Source organism: Populus trichocarpa, chromosome 18 (genome assembly GCF_000002775.5).
Source record: "Populus trichocarpa isolate Nisqually-1 chromosome 18, P.trichocarpa_v4.1, whole genome shotgun sequence".
NCBI lineage: Eukaryota > Viridiplantae > Streptophyta > Magnoliopsida > Malpighiales > Salicaceae > Populus > Populus trichocarpa.
The window spans coordinates 12,254,662-12,274,847 of NC_037302.2; the positions used below are offsets into that span (position 1 = coordinate 12,254,662).

The window sequence follows — 20,186 nt, forward strand, 5'->3', positions numbered from 1 at the left end:
AGTCTCCCTCTAGGCCTAGGGTTTTCACTTATAAATCATCTCTCCGATATTTCCTGCGTGTGAATCTTCAACAAAAAAAAAAAAAAGAGAGAGAGAAGAAAATAAATCATTTTTATTTTTCTTTGAAATCTCCGGGGAAGATTTGTGGTTGATGAATTCAGGGGACTTGAAGGGACAACGTGAAACGACGTCGAGTTCGTCGTCGTCGTCGTCGCGGGGCAAAAGAGCAGCTGTGAAGCTAGAGATCGTAGAGGATCCATTAGAGGAAAAATATGGACCTCTTCACAAGCGATCCAAAGCTTCACAAACCATTCAGCAGGTAATTTTTAGATTTTTTTTTGAACATGTTATTTTTTCGTTTTTGATTTCTGAGAAAATCAAGAAAACAAGGGAAAATGGAATTTTTTAATTTTTGGGGTCAACTTATAAAGACTTCAGGAAATTAGAGGGTTTTTTTTTTTGTTTGGGTTTTAATTAGGGTTAATTTTCCATGGTTATAGAGATTGTATTGCTATTAATTGCGTTTAGTTTGTAATTTGATGATCAGTGGGGTGCGGGTGCTAATGCAGTACCGGTTTCTGCTGCGGAATATAATCCGTTAGACGAGCCTAGTCCGCTTGGATTGCAGTTGAGGAAGAGCCCATCATTGTTGGATTTGATTCAAATGAGGCTTACTCAAGGGAATAATGCTTCCGCGCTCGGAACTCAAGAGACGGAGAAGCAGAATCTAGGTGTTAAGAAGGAGAGTAAGAGTGCACCTGCTTCTGGCTCCATGGACAAGCTTAAGGCTTCAAATTTCCCTGCCTCCATTTTGAGGATTGGGAGCTGGGAGGTAATGAATGGTTTTCTGTTGTTGGTATGTGTTGTTGTTTTGGTGGTGAATTAATTGTATAGAGGTTGCTGAGGATTTTTTTTTTTTTATTTGAATTTGGCAGTATAAATCGAGATATGAAGGTGATTTAGTGGCCAAGTGTTACTTTGCAAAGCATAAGCTGGTTTGGGAAGTTCTTGAAGGTGGTCTTAAGAGTAAGATTGAAATCCAGTGGTCTGATATTATGGCTCTCAAGGCAAACTGTCCTGATAATGAACCTGCGACATTGAATGTTGTGGTAATGTATTGACCTTTTCGTTTGTTTTTTTAACGATGGGTGTTTTTATGGCTAGGGCTGTACTAATCTGGACTTTTTTTTTTTTGTATGATGCAGCTTGCCAGACAGCCCCTCTTCTTCAGGGAAACTAATCCACAGCCCCGAAAACATACCTTGTGGCAGGCAACGGCAGATTTTACTGATGGACAGGCTAGCATACACAAGTAAGATAGTTGCACCATATTACTCTGTTTTTCACTCTTTGACTGGTAGGTGTGTCCTGCATGTGATGGATTTTCTTTGTTCCATTTTTATCCAGTTTTTGTTTTAGGTATTTTGAAAATGCCCAATCTTCTGCATTGCACATTTAGAAAGTCATACTGTGTAAATTGATTTGGAAGAAAATAATGTTACTAATCTATTCTCATTCTTCACCTCATATTTCATTTTTGTAGTTATTCAAACAGAAAACTGAGGCTAACATGTCATACATTGAGTACAAATCTTCTGAATACATCACTCTTAAATAATATAATCATGGAGGATGCACTTATTTTGAGATTTTCTTATCCACGAGGCATTGATACTCAAATTTTTGTTGATGTGGTTTTGTAGGCAACATTTTCTGCAATGTCCAGAAGGGCTGTTAAATAAACATTTTGAAAAGTTGATCCAGTGTGACATGCGTTTGAACTTCTTAAGTCAACAGCCAGAGATAATTTTGGATTCACCATATTTTGAACAGAGACCATCTGTTTTTGAGGATCTGGATGATTCAAAAAGTCAAGATTTTAATCAAGTGGAGTCGGCTAAGGTATCTGTTGTTTCTGGCTTCCAGGATCTAGCATCACCATCTGCAGCTCAATCATCTTCCTTAGAGATTGAGAAGGGGGATCCCACTGCTTCGACATCAGACCCTATGTCCCGAGAAGCTCCTTCTCCCAGCTCAGGTATGATGAAGTCTTGACATCGCTTTCAATATGTTTTAAGAAAGATGTCATTTATGGTAGTTTTTTAAACGTAGTGCTTTTAAAAATTCTGGCCATATCCAAGTGCTAGTGTTGCAAAAGTGCATTCTGCAATGAACTTCACATAAGATTCAGAGGTTTGGAACTTTTTCCATAATCTCTTCTTGCTTGATGTCATGTAGTTCATATGTTTGGAGTTTTTCGCACTATCTCCTCTTAAGAGTCAAAAACCTTGGTGCATGATGTTTTGTCTCCAGTCACATCACCTTCGATCCTATGTGTATTGTTGTTTCTATCAATTTTTGTTTTTCTTTTCTATAGCAGCTAGGATCCTAGCATTATTCCTTTTCCTTTAAAATGATGTTCAAAGCCTTGTGAATGTTTTCGGATCTGTTTCTAAAGCTTACGAGTATTACGGGTGCATATCTACCCCCTAATCTAAACTATCACTGATTGATCATCTTGTACCAGTGATGGACAGTCGTGCAATTGAAGGGAGGGGGATTTGTGAAGCTGTTGATTCTAAAGCACCAAGGAACTGGGATCAGATTAAAGTTCCAGGGTTGCGCCCTTCTATGTCGATGACTGATCTTATGAACCACATTGGGAACTGTATTTCAGAACAGATGACCTCTGGAAATCAACCCTTTTCTGCTGATGGGTCAGAATGCCAGGACATACTAGAGGACATCGCACAGTACCTTCTTAGCGACACCCAACAAACAACATCCTCTGATGAGAAAGGGATCATGGCAAGGGTCAACTCTCTCTGTTGCCTTCTGCAGAAGGACCCTGCTTCAACCCAGAACTTGCAGGGTAACGGGGAAAGTTTCTTTGAAGAGCCTAACAATGGGAAGGGCGTTCTGCTAAACCACACCAATGAATCATTTCATGAGAATAAAGTTAGAGGTGATATCAGAGGCTCTGAAGGTAGCAGTAGCAAGGATATTTCTGGCAGCAAGCCGGCACCAGGAATGTCAAGGAAAGACTCGTTCGGGGACCTGCTACTTCATCTCCCTCGAATAGCATCTCTTCCAAAGTTCTTATTCAATATTTCTGAAGAAGATGGTTACAGTCAAGATAGATAGTGAATTGTGTTGTTTAATAATCAGAAGATGGTAAAAATCAAGCTAGATAGTTGATCTGTCTCAACTTGTGAATGGAGATTTGTTGCGTTGTTTAATATTAATCTAATGCGTCCAAGCAGATGCTACCATTAGTTTGAATCTTGGGAAAGAACTGAGATTCCGGAACCTGGTTTGATGAAGAATCATGATAAAAGCCCATGTACAAATCTTACGTAGTTGTAGCTGTATTGATCGCCATTCATTTCCCATGAATTACATAATAATCGTTATCTGTAACCATTCATTTCCCTTGAATCACATTATTATAACGTTGATCTTCTCCCCTATTTTTCATCCCCTCGAACTGCAAGAGCTGTTAGCCCTTATATCTGGTAAATTTATTTCTAGGGTAGGAATCTAGCTGATTTTCATGCCATTGCGTCTGCTACTAGAGCTTTGACACCCGTTTATTGTTTTGTTGCATGTGCTGGTCTAGAAAGATCTTTTCTCAAGAGTTCTCCATACAAAATACTACACCAAATCACTGCTATGCACCCCTCCAAGGAATCTTGCCTGTATATAATGGACCCATTATTAGACGCTTAATTCTATTTGGAGAATTGTCTGCATTAAAGGCTAAAAGAATAATCTACAAGGTCACAAGTGTGGAAATAACTGATGTTTTCAGCATAGTACGTTTCCAAAACAACAAGTGAAAAAAACCAAAAGAAATCCTTCGGACAGACCATTCCCACTTGATATGATGTTCCAGAGAGAAACTTCTTTGGCGATGGCGCCGCCGTTTGGCACGAGATGAACGTGTTCTTGAAGACAACGTGGATGTCCTTTTCTTCACCTAATTATTAATACATTTATTTAGATACTTCAAATATATATTAATTATTTTATTTTTTATTAATTAATAAATAATAATATAACCCAACCAATAATTTATGAATATCTAAATTTTTTACTCAATAAATAATAAATAAAATATAAATATTAAAAAATCAACCGACAAGTTACTATTATCATCCCTAACGTTGACAACTCTTCTCGGATTAGATATACCTGTGATTGGATTACAAATTAATTCACTTTTCATAAAAAATTACATTTCAAAATAAAATTACTTTTCACCATTTTTTTTCCTAAAAAAAACTACTTCCCAATCAAACAATAGTATTTATCCAAATTCCTAGGAATACACAGCCCGTGTCAATTAGTGGAAACATCAGTAGGCTAGTTAAGGGAATCACCAGCCCTGCTCCCAGTTAAAAACTCCTTACACGAGACCATGATGACTTGAAAAAAAATGGGGGAACAGTCCTAAAAGATGTAATATTATTACTGTATTAAGGGTGTATTTGGAACGTGGTGCAAACCGTATTGATGTTTTAAAAAATAAAAAAAAAATATTTTAATACATTTCTAAACAAAAATAAAAACATTTTGAACCGTTAATACTACTACAATTTCAAATATGCTCTAACTGAAGGGCTGCACGGGAAGATGATCAGGCCTAATCTTATTTATTTTTGGTAAAGAGCAGTGCCATTACATCGTTCGCACAATTTCTGTTGGAAAGAGAGATTGCTAGGATTATTCCAGCAGCACAGTCAATTAAGAAGACAAATGGCTGCAACAATGAGGGAAACAATGCTGAGAGGAGTTATTATTTTGGTTGCTTCGTCGACGCAGAACATGCTAGCTGTCTGATTAAGAATATTATTTAAAAAAAAATTAAAAAACAATATCTATTGATAACAAAATTGAGTTGACCACAGGTTGGCAGAGATTTATTTTAAGTCAAACTTCAATGCAATTAGTTGCAATTCCTGTGATTTAGTATCTTTCACATGGTTCCTTGAAGAGATGATGAATATTTCCCTTTGATCTCCATTACCAGTTATTTTTTACGCCCTCTTGTTTTTTCTCCCTACACACGATAACTTGATCCCCACGAAAATCATAATACCTCAATTATTTTATTTATGAATTTCTATATTTTTCTATTACTTGAGAATTTTGAAAATTGATTAAGGAAGTATACTCCTTTATCAAGTTTTTATTTATTTTATTTATAGGAATAGATCATTAATAAGATATAAAATTTTATGAATGCAATATTATTGAATAATTGATATAGAGAGTCTCCTAAGATTGAGGGGCTCATTACTTCAACTATTCTCCATGTTCTTCGAATGGATATCTGAGTTATTGAGAGGGTTGCCAAAAAAATAATAGTTAGATTACTATAAAATTTTTCATCTTAAACATGTAGATTTGTCTTTGATTAGACAAGAGAAAAAAACAAAATACATGCATTAAGTAACAATAAATAAATTAACAAATTAATACCATGCATGCTGCAAAACTATATAATTCTATATTAGAAATTAGATCTAAAATTGATTCAACTCATCAAATTTAGTCTTGTAATAATGAAAAAGATCCTTGAAAAAAAATTCATCATAGAAACCTCCATCACGTAATTTTCCCTAGCTAACTTTGATCTATCTTGATCAATTTCATTGACAAAGTAATGTGTCCTTCAGCTTTATACCCGTCCTCTTCAAGCCTCACAAGTCCATAGCGGCCTTCTGTTTTACCTGACAAATCTGGTAGAGGTATCTTAGCCCTACCCACCAATCTCATGCCATTAGATGTTCCTGGGCTGCTCTCGGACGAGGATCCACACCTAAGCACCTCAACATGCAAAAACCTGCAATCCCTGGACTCATCTAATTCGATACAATACTTCTGGTTCCATGCAAGATCTGGTGACCCTGAGACGAATTCTGTTGCAAGTTGATCATCTGGGTAAACCCAAAACAACACACAGTAATTCCTGTTGAATACTGAAGGATAGTTGCTAGGGTTGTCTATGCCCTCTGCATGGTGGATGCTTAAGACCAAACCAATTCTATTGTCTCTCTCGTTGGCTATTCTCTTATTCTGTGTAAGCTTTCTTCTGTTCATAATTGTATTCGTCAGATCTTTGTTTGAACGGCCTCTTTTCCTATACAAACTAGCCTGCGCACAACATTAAAAGGAAGAAAAATAATCAAATTAACTTCAAGTACAAATGATAGCAAGATTATAGGTTAATTAAGAAGCACTTGAAGGAACCATGAGATGTTATAGTAGTTCGCCCTAAATTTTCATGCACTACTACTACATGAAAATCCAAAGAAACTTACCCTTTGTTTCTTCTGCACCTCAGTCATATCAGTATTCATGATCAAGAAAAACTGTGTTGATGGAGAAGAAGAGAACTATTAAATTTAAAGAGAGAAACTCTAGCTAGTTAACAACCGACATCAGATTTCTGTTGTCGTTCGAAGTTTAAAAACGTAGACTTGGTTAACTTACAAGGCTTATCTTAATATATTCGGAGTCGGAGCGGTTACCACTAGAAATTAGGGTTTCTCTAGAGATAGAGTTAGAGATCAACTAAAAAATTATAATAATTACTTAATACGTAATAGTACCAGATATACCGTTTACTGAAGAAAGAAATGAAAAAAAAATTCTACATTATTCCATTTGTTTTTCTAATTAATAATATTTCAGCCAATCCTGAATAATGAAGGAAAATGTTTTCCTTAATACTACCAAACTTATAACTTTTGATATTTATTGCCACCACACCATAACTACACAACCATTGATACTAAAGGATGTAAATGGGTATATGCGAATCAGGTTTTTACTATATTTATATTATATTTATTATTTATCCTAAAATAAATTTAGATATTCATATTTTATTTATTGAGTTTTGATCATTTATTCATATATTCACTATTTTACTATTATTTATTATTTGATATAAAATTAAAAAGTTACATATGTGTGTTTTATATTAATATTAGGGTGTGCATATATTATATTGATTCAAAAAAATATAAATGTAATACAAATGTTATATATATTGGGCGGGTTAAGATGTGATTTTGTGCAGGTTTAATAATATCCATACCTTATCAAATATTGATCAAGTAAAGTATTTATAAATATCCAAAAAAAACTCAGCCATTTGATTCAGATCGAATTGGATTGATTTGAGTTAAATTGTTATCCCTCTATCCCATCACCGTCACCCACCACCATCGACCATTACCCAAATATTATAGGAAAATCTAAAAATCATTTAAATGAAAAAAATATAAATTTTCCCCTTAAATTATATCATATATTATTTTAGGCTAATTTAAAATAATATATGTGATATAATTTAAGGGGAAAATTACATTATAGTTTAGAATTGCAATCCCTTGTTTTAATTACATTATAGTACTCAATTTATAAAATTTATTTACAATCAAATCATACTTGATTAATCATTACATTTTAATTTCTAATCAATGATTCTTATATGTGTGACACATTAGGTTCCCTAATAAGTTGGTCCACATATAAATCACAATCCTAAATAAAATAGGATTAAATAAATTAATTTATTATCAATTCAATAATTGATTGAATTATATATTAAAATTAAGTACAATGTTTGGCAACCTGTCATGATTCCCCAAATATTAGGAAAGTCATAGGTGGTTTGACTTATCCTTTTAATGACTAGTTTCTCAGTGTAATTATTAGCATTTCATCAACAATATTTCAATTTAGATATATATAACATGGAGTGTGTCTACTATGTCAAATTATGTTTATTCTCAACACCATAGTCATTGATTTTTAGAATTAGATTTGAAACTCTTTTCAAATCTCATTCCACCTTGTGCAATGATTTACAATTAATACTATTTGAGAACATGTGGAATATTTTTTATAATTCATCTAGGGTGATAAATCCTCTTTTGATAACTTAAATACCTTCATATAGTTCATGTTATACCTAATATTTGTCCATTTGTTACCATTGATTAGGACAACTTATAGCAAGATCAAAACACAACACTCTTTATATAAGATAACTTAGTGATCTCACGTTTAAATATCACTTACACAACTATTACGTGAGTCTTTCTATAAACACTGGTGATCTCTCCATATAGAATTCTCATGCAGGTCAGTTCAGTGTACATGTAATCCGACAAGCACCTACATATTAGTTCTAGGTATCCCTCATACCTTAACTTATGAGAACAATTACTTTTTTTCATAAAGAAAAGAGCATAATATGTATCGCTCTCAATAGCTCTAGTTAATGTCTAGTCTTAATAGAGTATTGACCAGGAACATTTAAGAACAATGCTTTGATGCAATAAGAATCACATAATTATAACAACTTTATAATTTTCTTTACAAAATATTTTTATGCCAAGGAATTTATCTTTACTCTAAATTTATTAATTAAATATCATATTCATTAATAAAGTATTTGATCAATATTAAAAATAAATAAGTTTTTATTAATAAATTAAATATATTTACATGAATAAAGTCATCCACGTGTAACCAACTGATTAGTTATAAGACATATACACTAACAAACCCTCAAATACCACGATCACCGCCATAACAACAATTATTGTTTCATTACTATCACCACCATACCTTACTACCACTACAACTATCATCCTTTAACTACTATCACTATAATCAATATCCTAAATATTATCACTAAAATCATTATTATTTTCATAACTCGATTTTTACCCTTTTTTTTTCTAAAAAACAACAAAAATTAAAAAAAATAGCAAAAAAAACAACAAAAACTCCAAAAAATATATTTTTGATGTATTTGTGTTTTTGTTTTTGGGCATTTTTTGCATCTTTTCAAATTAAAGAATTCAAAATTCAAAAATTTACTTATGACGTGTTCAGTTTTTAACGTGCTCATTTAAAAATCATTGATTTATTTTTCTCATCGAGTCGATGTTGATTTTGTATTTTTTTAAAAAAATAATTTGGATAAGGAGACCAAAAGTTCAAAAAAAAAAACAAAAATGAGGGACCAAAGTGATTTTGGATTGCTTGGTTACCAAGTTTGCTTCAGGACCAAGAAATTGGGAGGAAAAAGATAATTTTTTTTTTGTTTATAAGTAATAAGGGAATCTCACACATAAAAGGAGTAGAGAATTATTTAAAGCATAAAAAAATAACACAAAAAAAACCCAAAACCCATTTTTATTCATAACCATCATCCATATATACAAAGTAAACAAAACAAATCCCACTGGCTCCATCAATCTGCATCTCCTCCTACCGTGGCCTTCATTCCTAAAACAAGCACAATCTCCTTTAAAAAATTTAAGCTTCATCTTCAACCTCTCTACTATAATCAATAGCCCATCCACTTTTCTCTCATTTTCAAATGGACAATCCCTCTCATCTCTTTCCATTTTATTTTTCTCTACTATCACCCATTGACCTACCAACAACTCCCTCTCCCTACTGCGACAGCCACCACCGGAACCAACCACTGTGAGCAACACCCATTTTCTACTAATAGATAGAACAAAAGCGTCCATAATATATAGCAACCAATGGCCTTTTTAGCTTTAAGAAAACTAGCCACGGATGACTGTGGCAACATCACAACCCTATTGCAACCATGACCTCATGTTATCCCACAAGATGACGCCAACAACCATACTTAAAACCAGCAGTAACAATGAAAAAAGATGTTGAGAACTAGTAGAGAGAGAGAGAGATGAAAGAGAGAGAGAGAAAAAAGAGGACCGAACCTTTAACCAAGCAGATCTCATTCCTCAGATGTCTGTTTGTCTCACCGCCGGTGTAGGAGTAAGGAGAACACAGAAAAGCTTCAGATCCTACAGCTCACGCTCCTTCAGCAGTGGTTATGGCGCGTGGATTCACTCGCCACCATTGTTCCACGATCCTTTGGCTTAATTCTAGTAGCTTTTAGACACACTAAATACCTTAGAAGGTCAGTTCATAATCTCAAATTATTTTTTGGATAAGTTGTTAAAATGTTGTGAAATTTGAGACAAAATGCTCATTTTTGTGTATAATTTTGAACTTATTTGGACACTATTTATTTGGTTTGATGTATGTTGGGATTTGAGATGATTTGATAATTTGTGTTGGATTGTTAATTTATTTTTCTTAGGTTGTGATTGCTATTTGGACATTAAATGTTTATGTATAAATTATGTTTAGATTTGTGTTGATTCGTTTGAATTAGTATGCGATTTGAATATAATTAGTGAAACTAATAAGATTTGATGTTTGATTGTTGGTTTGTCAGATTATTAAATTGGTGAGTAATTTGCATGGAGTTGATACCTTGATTAAAATAGTTTTATTAAAACACGTTATTATGTTTTGCCAAACATGGTCTTAATCTAGTTTTCATAAATTTTCAAATTTTTAGAAGATCATTTTGTAATTAATTTTGAGTTCCCCACATTTTTTATCATCTCGTATTTAATTATGAATTGTGAACTCCATGTAAGGTGCTTTTTTGGTATTAAATAAATAAGTTTCCCTCCACAAAAACAAAAAAAAAAACTTTCTTTCAAAAATACAACTTTATTTCAATTTGCATATGGATAAGTCTCTCCTAAATTTTTAAAACAATCATATTTCCATAAATTAAAAAATACATGGCATGATTTAGCATTTTTTAAATACCAAAAAAATCAAGAAAACTAGTTTTGTGTATATATTTGCATGTATTTTTGGATTTAATAACCAGTATATAAAATCTATGAGAACTTGACCTACATTTCAAAAATACCAAAACTATATTTTTTTTATATTAATATCATGGATTATGAACTTATATGTACGACATATTTAAGATATTATTGTTACATATTTTTTAACCCATAAAAAATCAAGAAAAGAAAAAAAATACAAAATACAAAAGGATATACATGAAGAAAGCTTAGAGCTTTGCCTAAGTTGTTGGTGAAAGACCAACATGTATAAGATTGACACAAATGGCTCGTTTGGTGAAAATATTTTTATTTGGGGTAAAGAAATATAAATTTGGATAAGTAAGGACTTAATGAGAATTTTGAAAGATTTAATTAATTTTATTGATGACTTAATTGCAAGAAAAATTGATATTTAAAGTCAATTTAGGTTTTAATTGAAATAAGTTAAAGTCTAAAGGTCAATTTGGTCAAATCAAGAGCTTAATTCCATCATTCAACTGAGAAACATCCCCTCTATAAATATCAGGTACTCCCATCAAACATTTACATCTAATTTTCTTTAACAAACTAAACAACATCTTGTCTTCAATCAGCCATTACTGTATTTTTAGATTATAGGTTGATCGGGTCGACACTTTTAAATGAATGAATGTGGAGCTACAGACCTCCAAATTGAGTAAGGTTGGATCTAATTAAAAGATGTGCATGTCTAATTGGCTGAATGAATACCTCTTTACATGAGAGTCCCGTCCCTTAAATAGGAAGGAATCCTGATTTACATCAATCCTGATTTACATCACATTCCTATAATTTAGGCCTAAATTATAGGAAGATACTTATCCTATAATTACACTCCTATTTCAGCTGTATTTCTATCAATAACAACTACTGCCTATGCTAACATCCCCCCTCAAATTGATGCTGGATGATTAATAAGCATCAATTTGCCAACCAAAAACTGATGTCGTTGTCGAGTCATGGATTTGGTGAACACGTCAGCAATCTGGAGATCGGTGGAGATATGTGGAAGAGAAATAACATGAGCATCGACAGCTTCGCGGATAGAGTGACAATCCACTTCAATATGTTTGGTGCGCTCATGGAAGACGGGATTCGTAGCAATCTGAATAGCACTCGTGTTGTCCGCATGAAGGAGAGTAGGAGTAGTCTGGTGAAATCCCATCTCGGCAAGCAGGCCACGAAGCCAAACAATTTCTGAGCAGGCAACGGACATGGCACGATATTCAGATTCAGTCGAGGATTTGGAGACTCGATCTTGTTTCTTACTTTTCCAAGAAATCAAGGAATCACCAAGAAACATACACCAACCTGTAACAGAGCGTCTGGTATCAGGACAACCAGCCCAATCGGCATCACTATATGCAACAAGACTAATAGGAGATCCAGCTGGGTAGAATAGACCACGGTTAGAAGAACCAAGTAAATATCGAATGATACGACGGACTGCTGCTAAGTGTAGATGACGAGGAGATTGCATAAATTGACTGACTTGCTGAACTGCAAAGGAGATATCAGGTCGAGTAATAATAAGATAATTCAAGCTGCCAACAAGTTGTCGATACAAAGATGGATTAGGAAGAAGATCCCCATCATCACTTTGAAACTTAACATTCACCTCCAAAGGAGTATCCACTGGAGAAGAAGCTTGAAGACCGGCCAAAGCAATCAAATCATGAGTGTATTTCTGTTGGTGCACATAAATACCAGAAGGGGAAGAATGAACCTCCAAACCCAAGAAGTAAGTGAGAGAACCAAGGTCCTTCATATGAAAGGAATCCCGAAGATGTTGCTGAAGTTTGCTAATCAATGTCGAATCAGTGCCTGTAATGACAATGTCATCGACATAAACAAGTAGGAAAACATACCCAGTAGATGTTGTGCAAAGAAATAATGAAGAATCATATTGGCTTTGCACAAAAGAGAAGCGAAGCAAGATAGTGCGAAACTTGTCAAACCATGCTCGGGGAGCTTGTTTCAAACCATACAAGGACCGCTTCAATTTACAAACAACCGATTTAGAAGATAAAACCAAACCCGGTGGAGGTGCCATATAAATATCCTCTTTGAGATCACCATGAAGAAACGCATTTGTGACATCCATTTGATGAAGTGGCCAACCCTGTGAAGCAGCAATGGCAATAATAGTGCGCACAGTAGTCATTTTAGCTACGGGGGCAAAAGTCTCTTTATAATCCACCCCATATTCTTGTCGATTCCCCAGAGCAACCAACCGAGCTTTATAGCGGTCTAGAGTGCCATCAGAGCGAAGCTTTATGGAATATACCCATTTACACCCAATGGGTTTAACCGATAGAGGGCATGAAACAAGATCCCATGTATGATTATCCTGAAGCGCACAAAGTTCTTCCTGCATGGCGGTTTGCCAACACTCATGCTGGACAGCCTGTGAGTAACATGATGGAACAATAATATTGGATAGAGTAGCAGAGAAACCAAACCTATCAGGAGGATAAGAAACCCTCGTAGAACGACGAAGAGCAGGCTGCAGAGGGGAAGGTACCGAAGCAGTCTCAGAAGCAGTATCAGATGGTGGGTTAGTCTCCGGAAGAGCCAAAAGTGGGCGCCGTCTTTCATACATAATTCCAGGTTTAAACCGCTCAAATGACGACACGTCCTCAAAATGAGGAAGAATAGGAGCATGCAATGAAGATGCAGCAGGAGTAGCAGTAGGGAAAAAATATTGATTTTCAAAGAAGACCACATTTCGAGAGACACGAAATTTGCTACAACTTAGATCATAACAAACAAAACCTTTGTGAGAAATACTATAACCTAGAAAAGCACATTTAGCAGACTGAGCAGAAAGTTTATGGCGTTCATTAGAAGGCAAATGAACAAAACAGACACAACCAAAAGTATGCAAATCAGAGTAGCTAGGAGCCTCATGATATAGACGATAATAAGGGGAGTCAAAATTTAACACCTGGGAGGGCAAACGGTTGATTAAATAAACAGCAGTAGACAATGCTTCAACCCAGAATTTAGAGGGAACAGACGAGTCAAGCAATAAGGTTCTAGTGACATCCAACAAATGTCGATTTTTACGCTCAACAACCCCATTTTGTTGAGGTGTATATGGACAAGAACGATGTGAAATAATGCCCTTTTGTAGTAACAAATCATGAAAGTCACGTGACATATATTCCTCACCCGAATCAGATCTTAATACCTTAATACCAGTAGAAAATTGGGTTTCAACATAGGCAAGAAATGTCTTAAAGACGGAAAGAACCTCAGATTTGGAACGTAGGAAGTATACCCAAGTAAACCTACTATAATCATCAATAAAAGTTACAAAGTACTTGGAATGAGCATGAGAAAGTATCGGTGAAGGTCCCCAAACATCACTATGAATAATATCAAAACATTTTGTGGCACGACTACCATGAGAAGGAAAAGGAAGAGTTTTACTCTTACCTAACTTACATGTTGAACAATCAATCAAAGCATCGAAAGAAGAAAATTTATCTTTATTTCCCAACAAACCAGAATTCAACAATCGCGATAAAACAACAGAATTTGGATGGCCTAAACGTTTATGCCAGACTTCACTTTTATTTAGAACATTCGAGCATGCAAAAGAAAGACAACTAGGAATGGAAAAATGCAGCGGAAATAAGCGTCCAACTTTAGGCCCCTTCGCGATTACTTTCCCCGACACCTGATCCTGCACAAGACAACCATTACGAGAAAAATGCACATCACAGTTATCATCCACCAGTTGACCAACTGAAATAAGGCTAGTAGACAGTTCCGGTGATACAAAAATATTCGTGAAGGTGGGATCAATATCTCCAATTTTAGTGATGGGTATATGACCACCATTAGCAACCTGAATATGTGATGAACCATGATACTCTCGCACATTCTTAAGCATACTAGATGAGTTGGTCATATGATTTGAAGCAGCGGAATCAGCAAGCCAAAGTTGTGAATTGGAAGTATTACCTTGTAGCCCTAGGGCCGAGAGGGCTGTAATGATCATTTGCTGCACCATTTCTAGAGTAAGAGAACTGGTAGCGACTGTCACAGATGAGCTTTCAGATACCACCGCTGGAAAGGCCTGTATTTTCCGGTTTTGAGGACGAGTGTGACACTCCTTGATAATATGCCCTTGCTGTTTGCAATAATTGCAGAACTTCTTTCTACAATTGTTAGCAATGTGGCCATATTCCTTGCAGCTATAACACTGAACATTGCCCATATTCCGGCCTCTACCTCTTCCCTGGACAGCAAAGGCAACTGCAGCTGGGTTGTCCTGCTTTAGAGAACTTTGTGTAAGGATTCGCTGTTCTTCCCGCAGTAATTCCCCAAAACAACCATCCAAGGAAGGCAAGGGAGCTCGGTTCATAAAATTCGAGCGAGTAATCTCAAATTCAGAACTCAATTTCATGAGAAATTGATCACGCTTGCTCTGCTCATGCACCTTCTGAACAACCGAGAGGGATTCTGCTGGAATCTGGGCATAAATGATATCAGTATATTCTGCCCATAGGTTCTGAAAACCAGAATAATACTCCTGAATAGAAAGATTGCTTTGAGAATAATTAGAGATGTCGTTTTCTAATTGAAAACATCTAGCATTATTATCTTGATAGTAAACCTTCTTAAGATATTCCCACATGGTTCTTGCTGTTTTGTATGGCCTCAGATTAAGAATAATAAGGGGGTCAACTGACCCTAGTATCCAGGACATTACCCGAGCGTCCTTGACCTTCCATAAAGACAGTTTTGTAGCATCAGTAGGGGCTGGATCACTCCCATCCACATGACCCCACAATTCTTTTCCTGTGACAAATACTTGAAACTGAAATTCCCAAGCAGAATAATTCTTCCCAGTAAATCGGACACCAAACAGATCAGAATTGTTTGACATCTTTGTAGTGATGCACAAAAAATCACAGAACAAGGAGACTACAAACCTCGGCTGACAACCGAGAACCAAACCAAAAGAACCAAGAAACTAAAAGTCCTCTGTATCTAGGACTGATTGCAAAGAGCCAGGAGACCGAGAGTCCTATGTATCTAGGACTAATCCAGAATAACCCAGAAACCGAAAACAACAAGAAAGAACCTGATTTTGGAATACAAATTCAAAGGTATAGCTCTGATACCATGTCTAATTGGCTGAATGAATACCTCTTTACATGAGAGTCCCGTCCCTTAAATAGGAAGGAATCCTGATTTACATCAATCCTGATTTACATCACATTCCTATAATTTAGGCCTAAATTATAGGAAGATACTTATCCTATAATTACACTCCTATTTCAGCTGTATTTCTATCAATAACAACTACTGCCTATGCTAACAGTGCACCCCCTCAACCAAGATCAGGTGGTCTTTAATGATGATGACGTCTGACTTGCTCCAATGAAGCCTTGAAAGTGGTCAACTTAATTATCAATAGTTGTGATACCCATTTCACATATCAAGCCTTATTAGTGGTTCTTATCAAAGGTTGACCACGTTTCTCTCAAGATCAAAAAGCCATAAACAAGCTCTTTGGTCTCCATGTTTGGAAAACCATCAAAACCTCAAAAAACTAAGTTTGTTGCAAAACCACCATTGAAAAACCAACATAGGTATTAAGCTCACAGCTGTGAAATGTACTTCAGAACCCTCTCATTTTGATCAAAGAGCTAAGCTTTGATTAATCTACGTTTGAACCTGTCAAAAGCCCTAGCAAAACCCTATAAATACCCCTTGAAAAATAAAATAAAATAATGAAAAAATAAAGGAAAAACATGAAGAAACACATTATACAAAGACCCTAGTGTGAAGGTTCAAGAGCCTAACATAGAGGGTCTAAAAAGGTTTGGAAGGAAAACATAGTAAAAGGGAAAAAAGGGAAAAAAAGAGAGAAGGAATATAGTAGTCCATATCCAGCAAGCTTTGAGAAGGTATAACCATATAAAAGATCAAGGGTAAAGTCCTTGTGGCCTGTCTATTCATGCTTTCTTAATGTTTAAACCTCTTATGATGTTGTTTGAGCTCATCTTATATTGTTGGATTGATTTTGGTGCTGCAATAATCTAATGTTTTTCGACAGAGTTTGTTTTGTTCTTTTTATTGTTTTAAGCATGTTTTATATTGCTAAAGTTTTCTTTATGATAGTTTGTTCTAATTTTGGTCAATAATGTGCTAGTAAGGCTTGCACTAAAGGCATGATTCTTGGTTTTGATGCTTATTTTATTCTGTGTTTTTAGCCCAATAGCATGTTAATGATGTATTTGAGATATTTTGATTGGTGTTTGAATTTATTTTGTAATAAAATGGTAAGTTGCTTATCTTATAAGTTAAAGATTTTGGAAGCATGTTGATCAATTTGATTTTTTTAATGCAAGTTCATGGTTCATACAAGTATGTTTTGGCATTTAAATGTTAAAAAATATCAAGTTTTGAATTCAAATAGCATGAATATGTTTGTTGTTTAGCTTTGTAGTTTTGAACTTTGAAACTCCATGCATGTTATATTTGTTAGTTCTATAGATTCAAATATGCTTAATGTGGTTTGTGAGAACTAAAAGCAATGTGTTTAGAGGTCTAGAAGGTCAAATCTGGGTTTTGACATTAGTTTTTAATCTCTGGAAATTTTTTAGATTCATGGTTCATGTTCTTTGCTTGAACTTTATCTTAAGCCTCTTGTTTTTTAGTTGTTTTGGGTTAATTGTTGGCACAGACATATTAACTTGTTACATTTAGCAAATAATCTAGGGTTAAAACGTAGCAATAACACGTAATCATGCATTTAGATTATAGGATTCTTTCAACTTCCCAAACATATTTTTATCAAATCTTTGCTTCTGAGTGTTAATTGAAGAAAGTGTATGCTTGATTCTTGATCTATGCATGATTACAAACAAAACATTGTGCTTGATTGAGTGAAAACTTGTTTGGTTTGTGATTTGTGTTTTTTAGGTTTCTATTTAAATGTTCATCGTGTTCTTGGTGTTTAATCTGTTTATTTTTTAGAAAATTTTATGTTTTGTGTTTTTTTAGTTTTGATATATTTTTGGTTTAATTGTTTGTTTTGCTTTTGACTCGGGTCAAACCATGGTTTTTGGTTCGGTTCAGGGTTGAACAAGTGTTTTCAAGTCAACCCAATTGGTTTTGTTTTAGGTCAAGTACTAAGGCTTTGTTTGGTTAGTTAATTTTCATGTTGAGGAATTTTTGGCGTAAGGGGTTGTTTGACAAACACACCCTTAGATCTATTTTGACAATGTTGCTTTGAATAAAAATGGTTTTTTTGCCAAACAGGCCCCAAATAAATTCCAAAAAATTCAAAAAAAATAAAATTCAAGGACCAATTTAAAATTATTTTTGGGTTCTTCACATGTTTTTTCAGCAGTTTTATTTAATATTAGGGTTATAGACTTATACTGTAAGATGTTAGTCTGGTATTAAAATTCCTGCTTTTCGTCGAAATCTCAAAAATTTCTAAAAATTATCATTTCAAAAAATAAAAAAAATATGTTTTATTTTATGTGTATACGGTCAAGTCTCTCAAAAAATAAAAATCATATTTTAGTTTAAAAAATATAAAAATACATGGTATGATTTAGCATTTACACACACACACATACACACACATAAAAATTCAAAAAATATATTTGCATGCATTTCTTAGAATTAATAACCAGTTTATTGAATGCATGAGAACTTTGTCAATATTTCAAAAACCCTAAAAAATAATTTCTGAGAATTAATGGTCAACATTCTGATATAAATATTGGACTTACAAGTAGGCTAGTATTTCAATACCAGGAGTTGATTAGAAAATTCTCATAGTTTTTTTTTTTGATATTCACCAATTTTAATTAGTATATTTTTCATCATGATATACGAGTTGTGAAAAACTCTTTTGCCTTCCAGGATAGTTGAACTCCGTCAGGGCACCTACAAAGATTTTTTTCCCACAAGAATTTATTTGGGTATACAAGCCCATAATAAATTCAAAATGCAATATTTATTTATAAGCGTAAATTTTTGTTTTAAGCCATAGACGGACCATCGGTTAAGAACCCATCAATACCTTTAAGTCACATCTAAATCGTACAATACAGTTTACCTCAGGTTAGGTATGCTAGGAGTGCTAATACTTTTCTTAACCACAACTAATCTCTTACCCTGAAATTTCATATAAGACCAGTTCATCCGGGTCTCCTAATGACCCTAAACCAAACAATTAGATGGCGACTCCTCGACCTCGACGTTCAGCCACACCGCGCGCGCGCGACAGATATTAAGGTACATTTCTTTTGCTTGTCTTTAGCATAGTTATGGTTGACCTATAAAGCTATGAACCACTCTACTGAGGTGGATCGATGCCAACTTTAACCATTAGACAGACCAACTGTTAGAAAACATAACACTACTTTAAATTATATCAAACAAATAAACAATACAGTTTATCTTAGGTAGGGTGTATTAAGGGTGATATGTTTTTTCTTTACACAATCACTCTTTTTTATTTATACTCTAAGATTATTTAGGGTTCCTAGTGACTAAAATACTAGGTGGCGACTCCAATCCTTTTTTATTGATAAAAATCAAGAATTCTTTTTTTTTTCTTCCACTTATCACCCACAAAAATCCTGGTCCAGAAAAATAATTGTCGTAATGCCGCACACATGCGACAAATATCATAACTATCACAACCACCATCACAGATTTAATCACAAATATTGCAACTTTTCTCATTTTATTACCATCAAATCATTTATTTTATATTAAAATATTTTTCATGAAATAAACGCATCCTAAATAAAAATTGAAATTTTTTTATGAGATTTCTAAATTCTGAAATAAAGGAGTGGACGATATGCAATTCATCCGAGCCTTCGTATATATTTTCAATTAGGTGGGTCTCCTAAACAATCATCAATGACAGAATCTGGGGTTTTGCACATCTCTGTCAAATTACTAGCTCTTTGGATTTGGAAATCTGGCTTATAAGCATAGTTATTAAGTTTGGTTTGCCAAACATTTGACCTGGCAAGCCCACATCCTGAAACTTTATTTGAGTTAGGTTTTAATTTGATCTAGTTTTGATATTGACCAGATTAACCTGATTGGGTTAATATCAAAGAATTTTAAAGAAAAATAATATTATTATTTTGAAAAAATATAAACCAAAGTTGACAATTTCTCCAGCACCCATTTAGAGGTAGTTTTCAGCCAAGGATATCTTAAAACCGAGGCTAAATCCACTTCTTCAATTCCGTCTTAGGTAGGCATCCATGCTGCAGCCTTACCTAGGCTGAAACCCAGAAAGCTAAAAGAGAAGCATGCTACCTGAAGCATCAAGCCAAACCACTTGGTCTAAATGATACCCCTCGGTTTAAATGATTGGTCCTCGATCCTAAAAACACACTAAAACCATATTTTGGAAGAAACTACAAAAAAAACAAAAGGCAAATA

The 20,186-nt window shown here is 34.4% G+C and overlaps 2 protein-coding genes across 3 annotated transcripts; one reads left to right on the forward strand and one right to left on the reverse strand.

Moving 5' to 3' along the window:
- On the forward strand, positions 1-3,470 carry LOC7489423 (uncharacterized). 2 transcript variants are annotated; one of them, XM_002324483.4, is made up of 6 exons: positions 1-319; positions 548-832; positions 936-1,109; positions 1,206-1,312; positions 1,704-2,038; positions 2,528-3,470. In XM_002324483.4, exons 1-6 carry the CDS (start codon positions 152-154, stop codon positions 3,142-3,144), a joined length of 1,686 nt encoding a protein of 561 aa, XP_002324519.4. In that variant the 5' UTR covers positions 1-151; the 3' UTR covers positions 3,145-3,470. The 2 variants fall into 2 exon arrangements, with proteins under 2 accessions (XP_002324519.4, XP_024446206.2); XM_024590438.2 differs by having other exon boundaries at positions 172-319; positions 570-832.
- Positions 3,471-5,628: 2,158 nt separating this feature from the next.
- On the reverse strand, positions 5,629-6,353 carry LOC7489424 (uncharacterized). The gene is made up of 2 exons (XM_002325081.1): positions 6,327-6,353; positions 5,629-6,159 (listed from the first exon to the last, which is right to left on the reverse strand). The coding sequence occupies exons 1-2, from the start codon at positions 6,351-6,353 to the stop codon at positions 5,629-5,631; spliced, it is 558 nt and encodes a 185-aa protein (XP_002325117.1).
- Positions 6,354-20,186: the final 13,833 nt, after the last annotated feature.

Coding starts and splice junctions, on each gene's coding strand:
- LOC7489423 (XM_002324483.4), top strand. CDS start 152: ATGAATTCAGGGGACTTGAAGGGACAACGTGAAACGACGTCGAGTTCG. Junction 320..547: donor CTTCACAAACCATTCAGCAG/GTAATTTTTAGA, acceptor TTTGATGATCAG/TGGGGTGCGGGTGCTAATGC. Junction 1,110..1,205: donor CTGCGACATTGAATGTTGTG/GTAATGTATTGA, acceptor TGTATGATGCAG/CTTGCCAGACAGCCCCTCTT.
- LOC7489424 (XM_002325081.1), bottom strand. CDS start 6,353: ATGACTGAGGTGCAGAAGAAACAAAGG. Junction 6,160..6,326: donor AGGTGCAGAAGAAACAAAGG/GTAAGTTTCTTT, acceptor TGTTGTGCGCAG/GCTAGTTTGTATAGGAAAAG.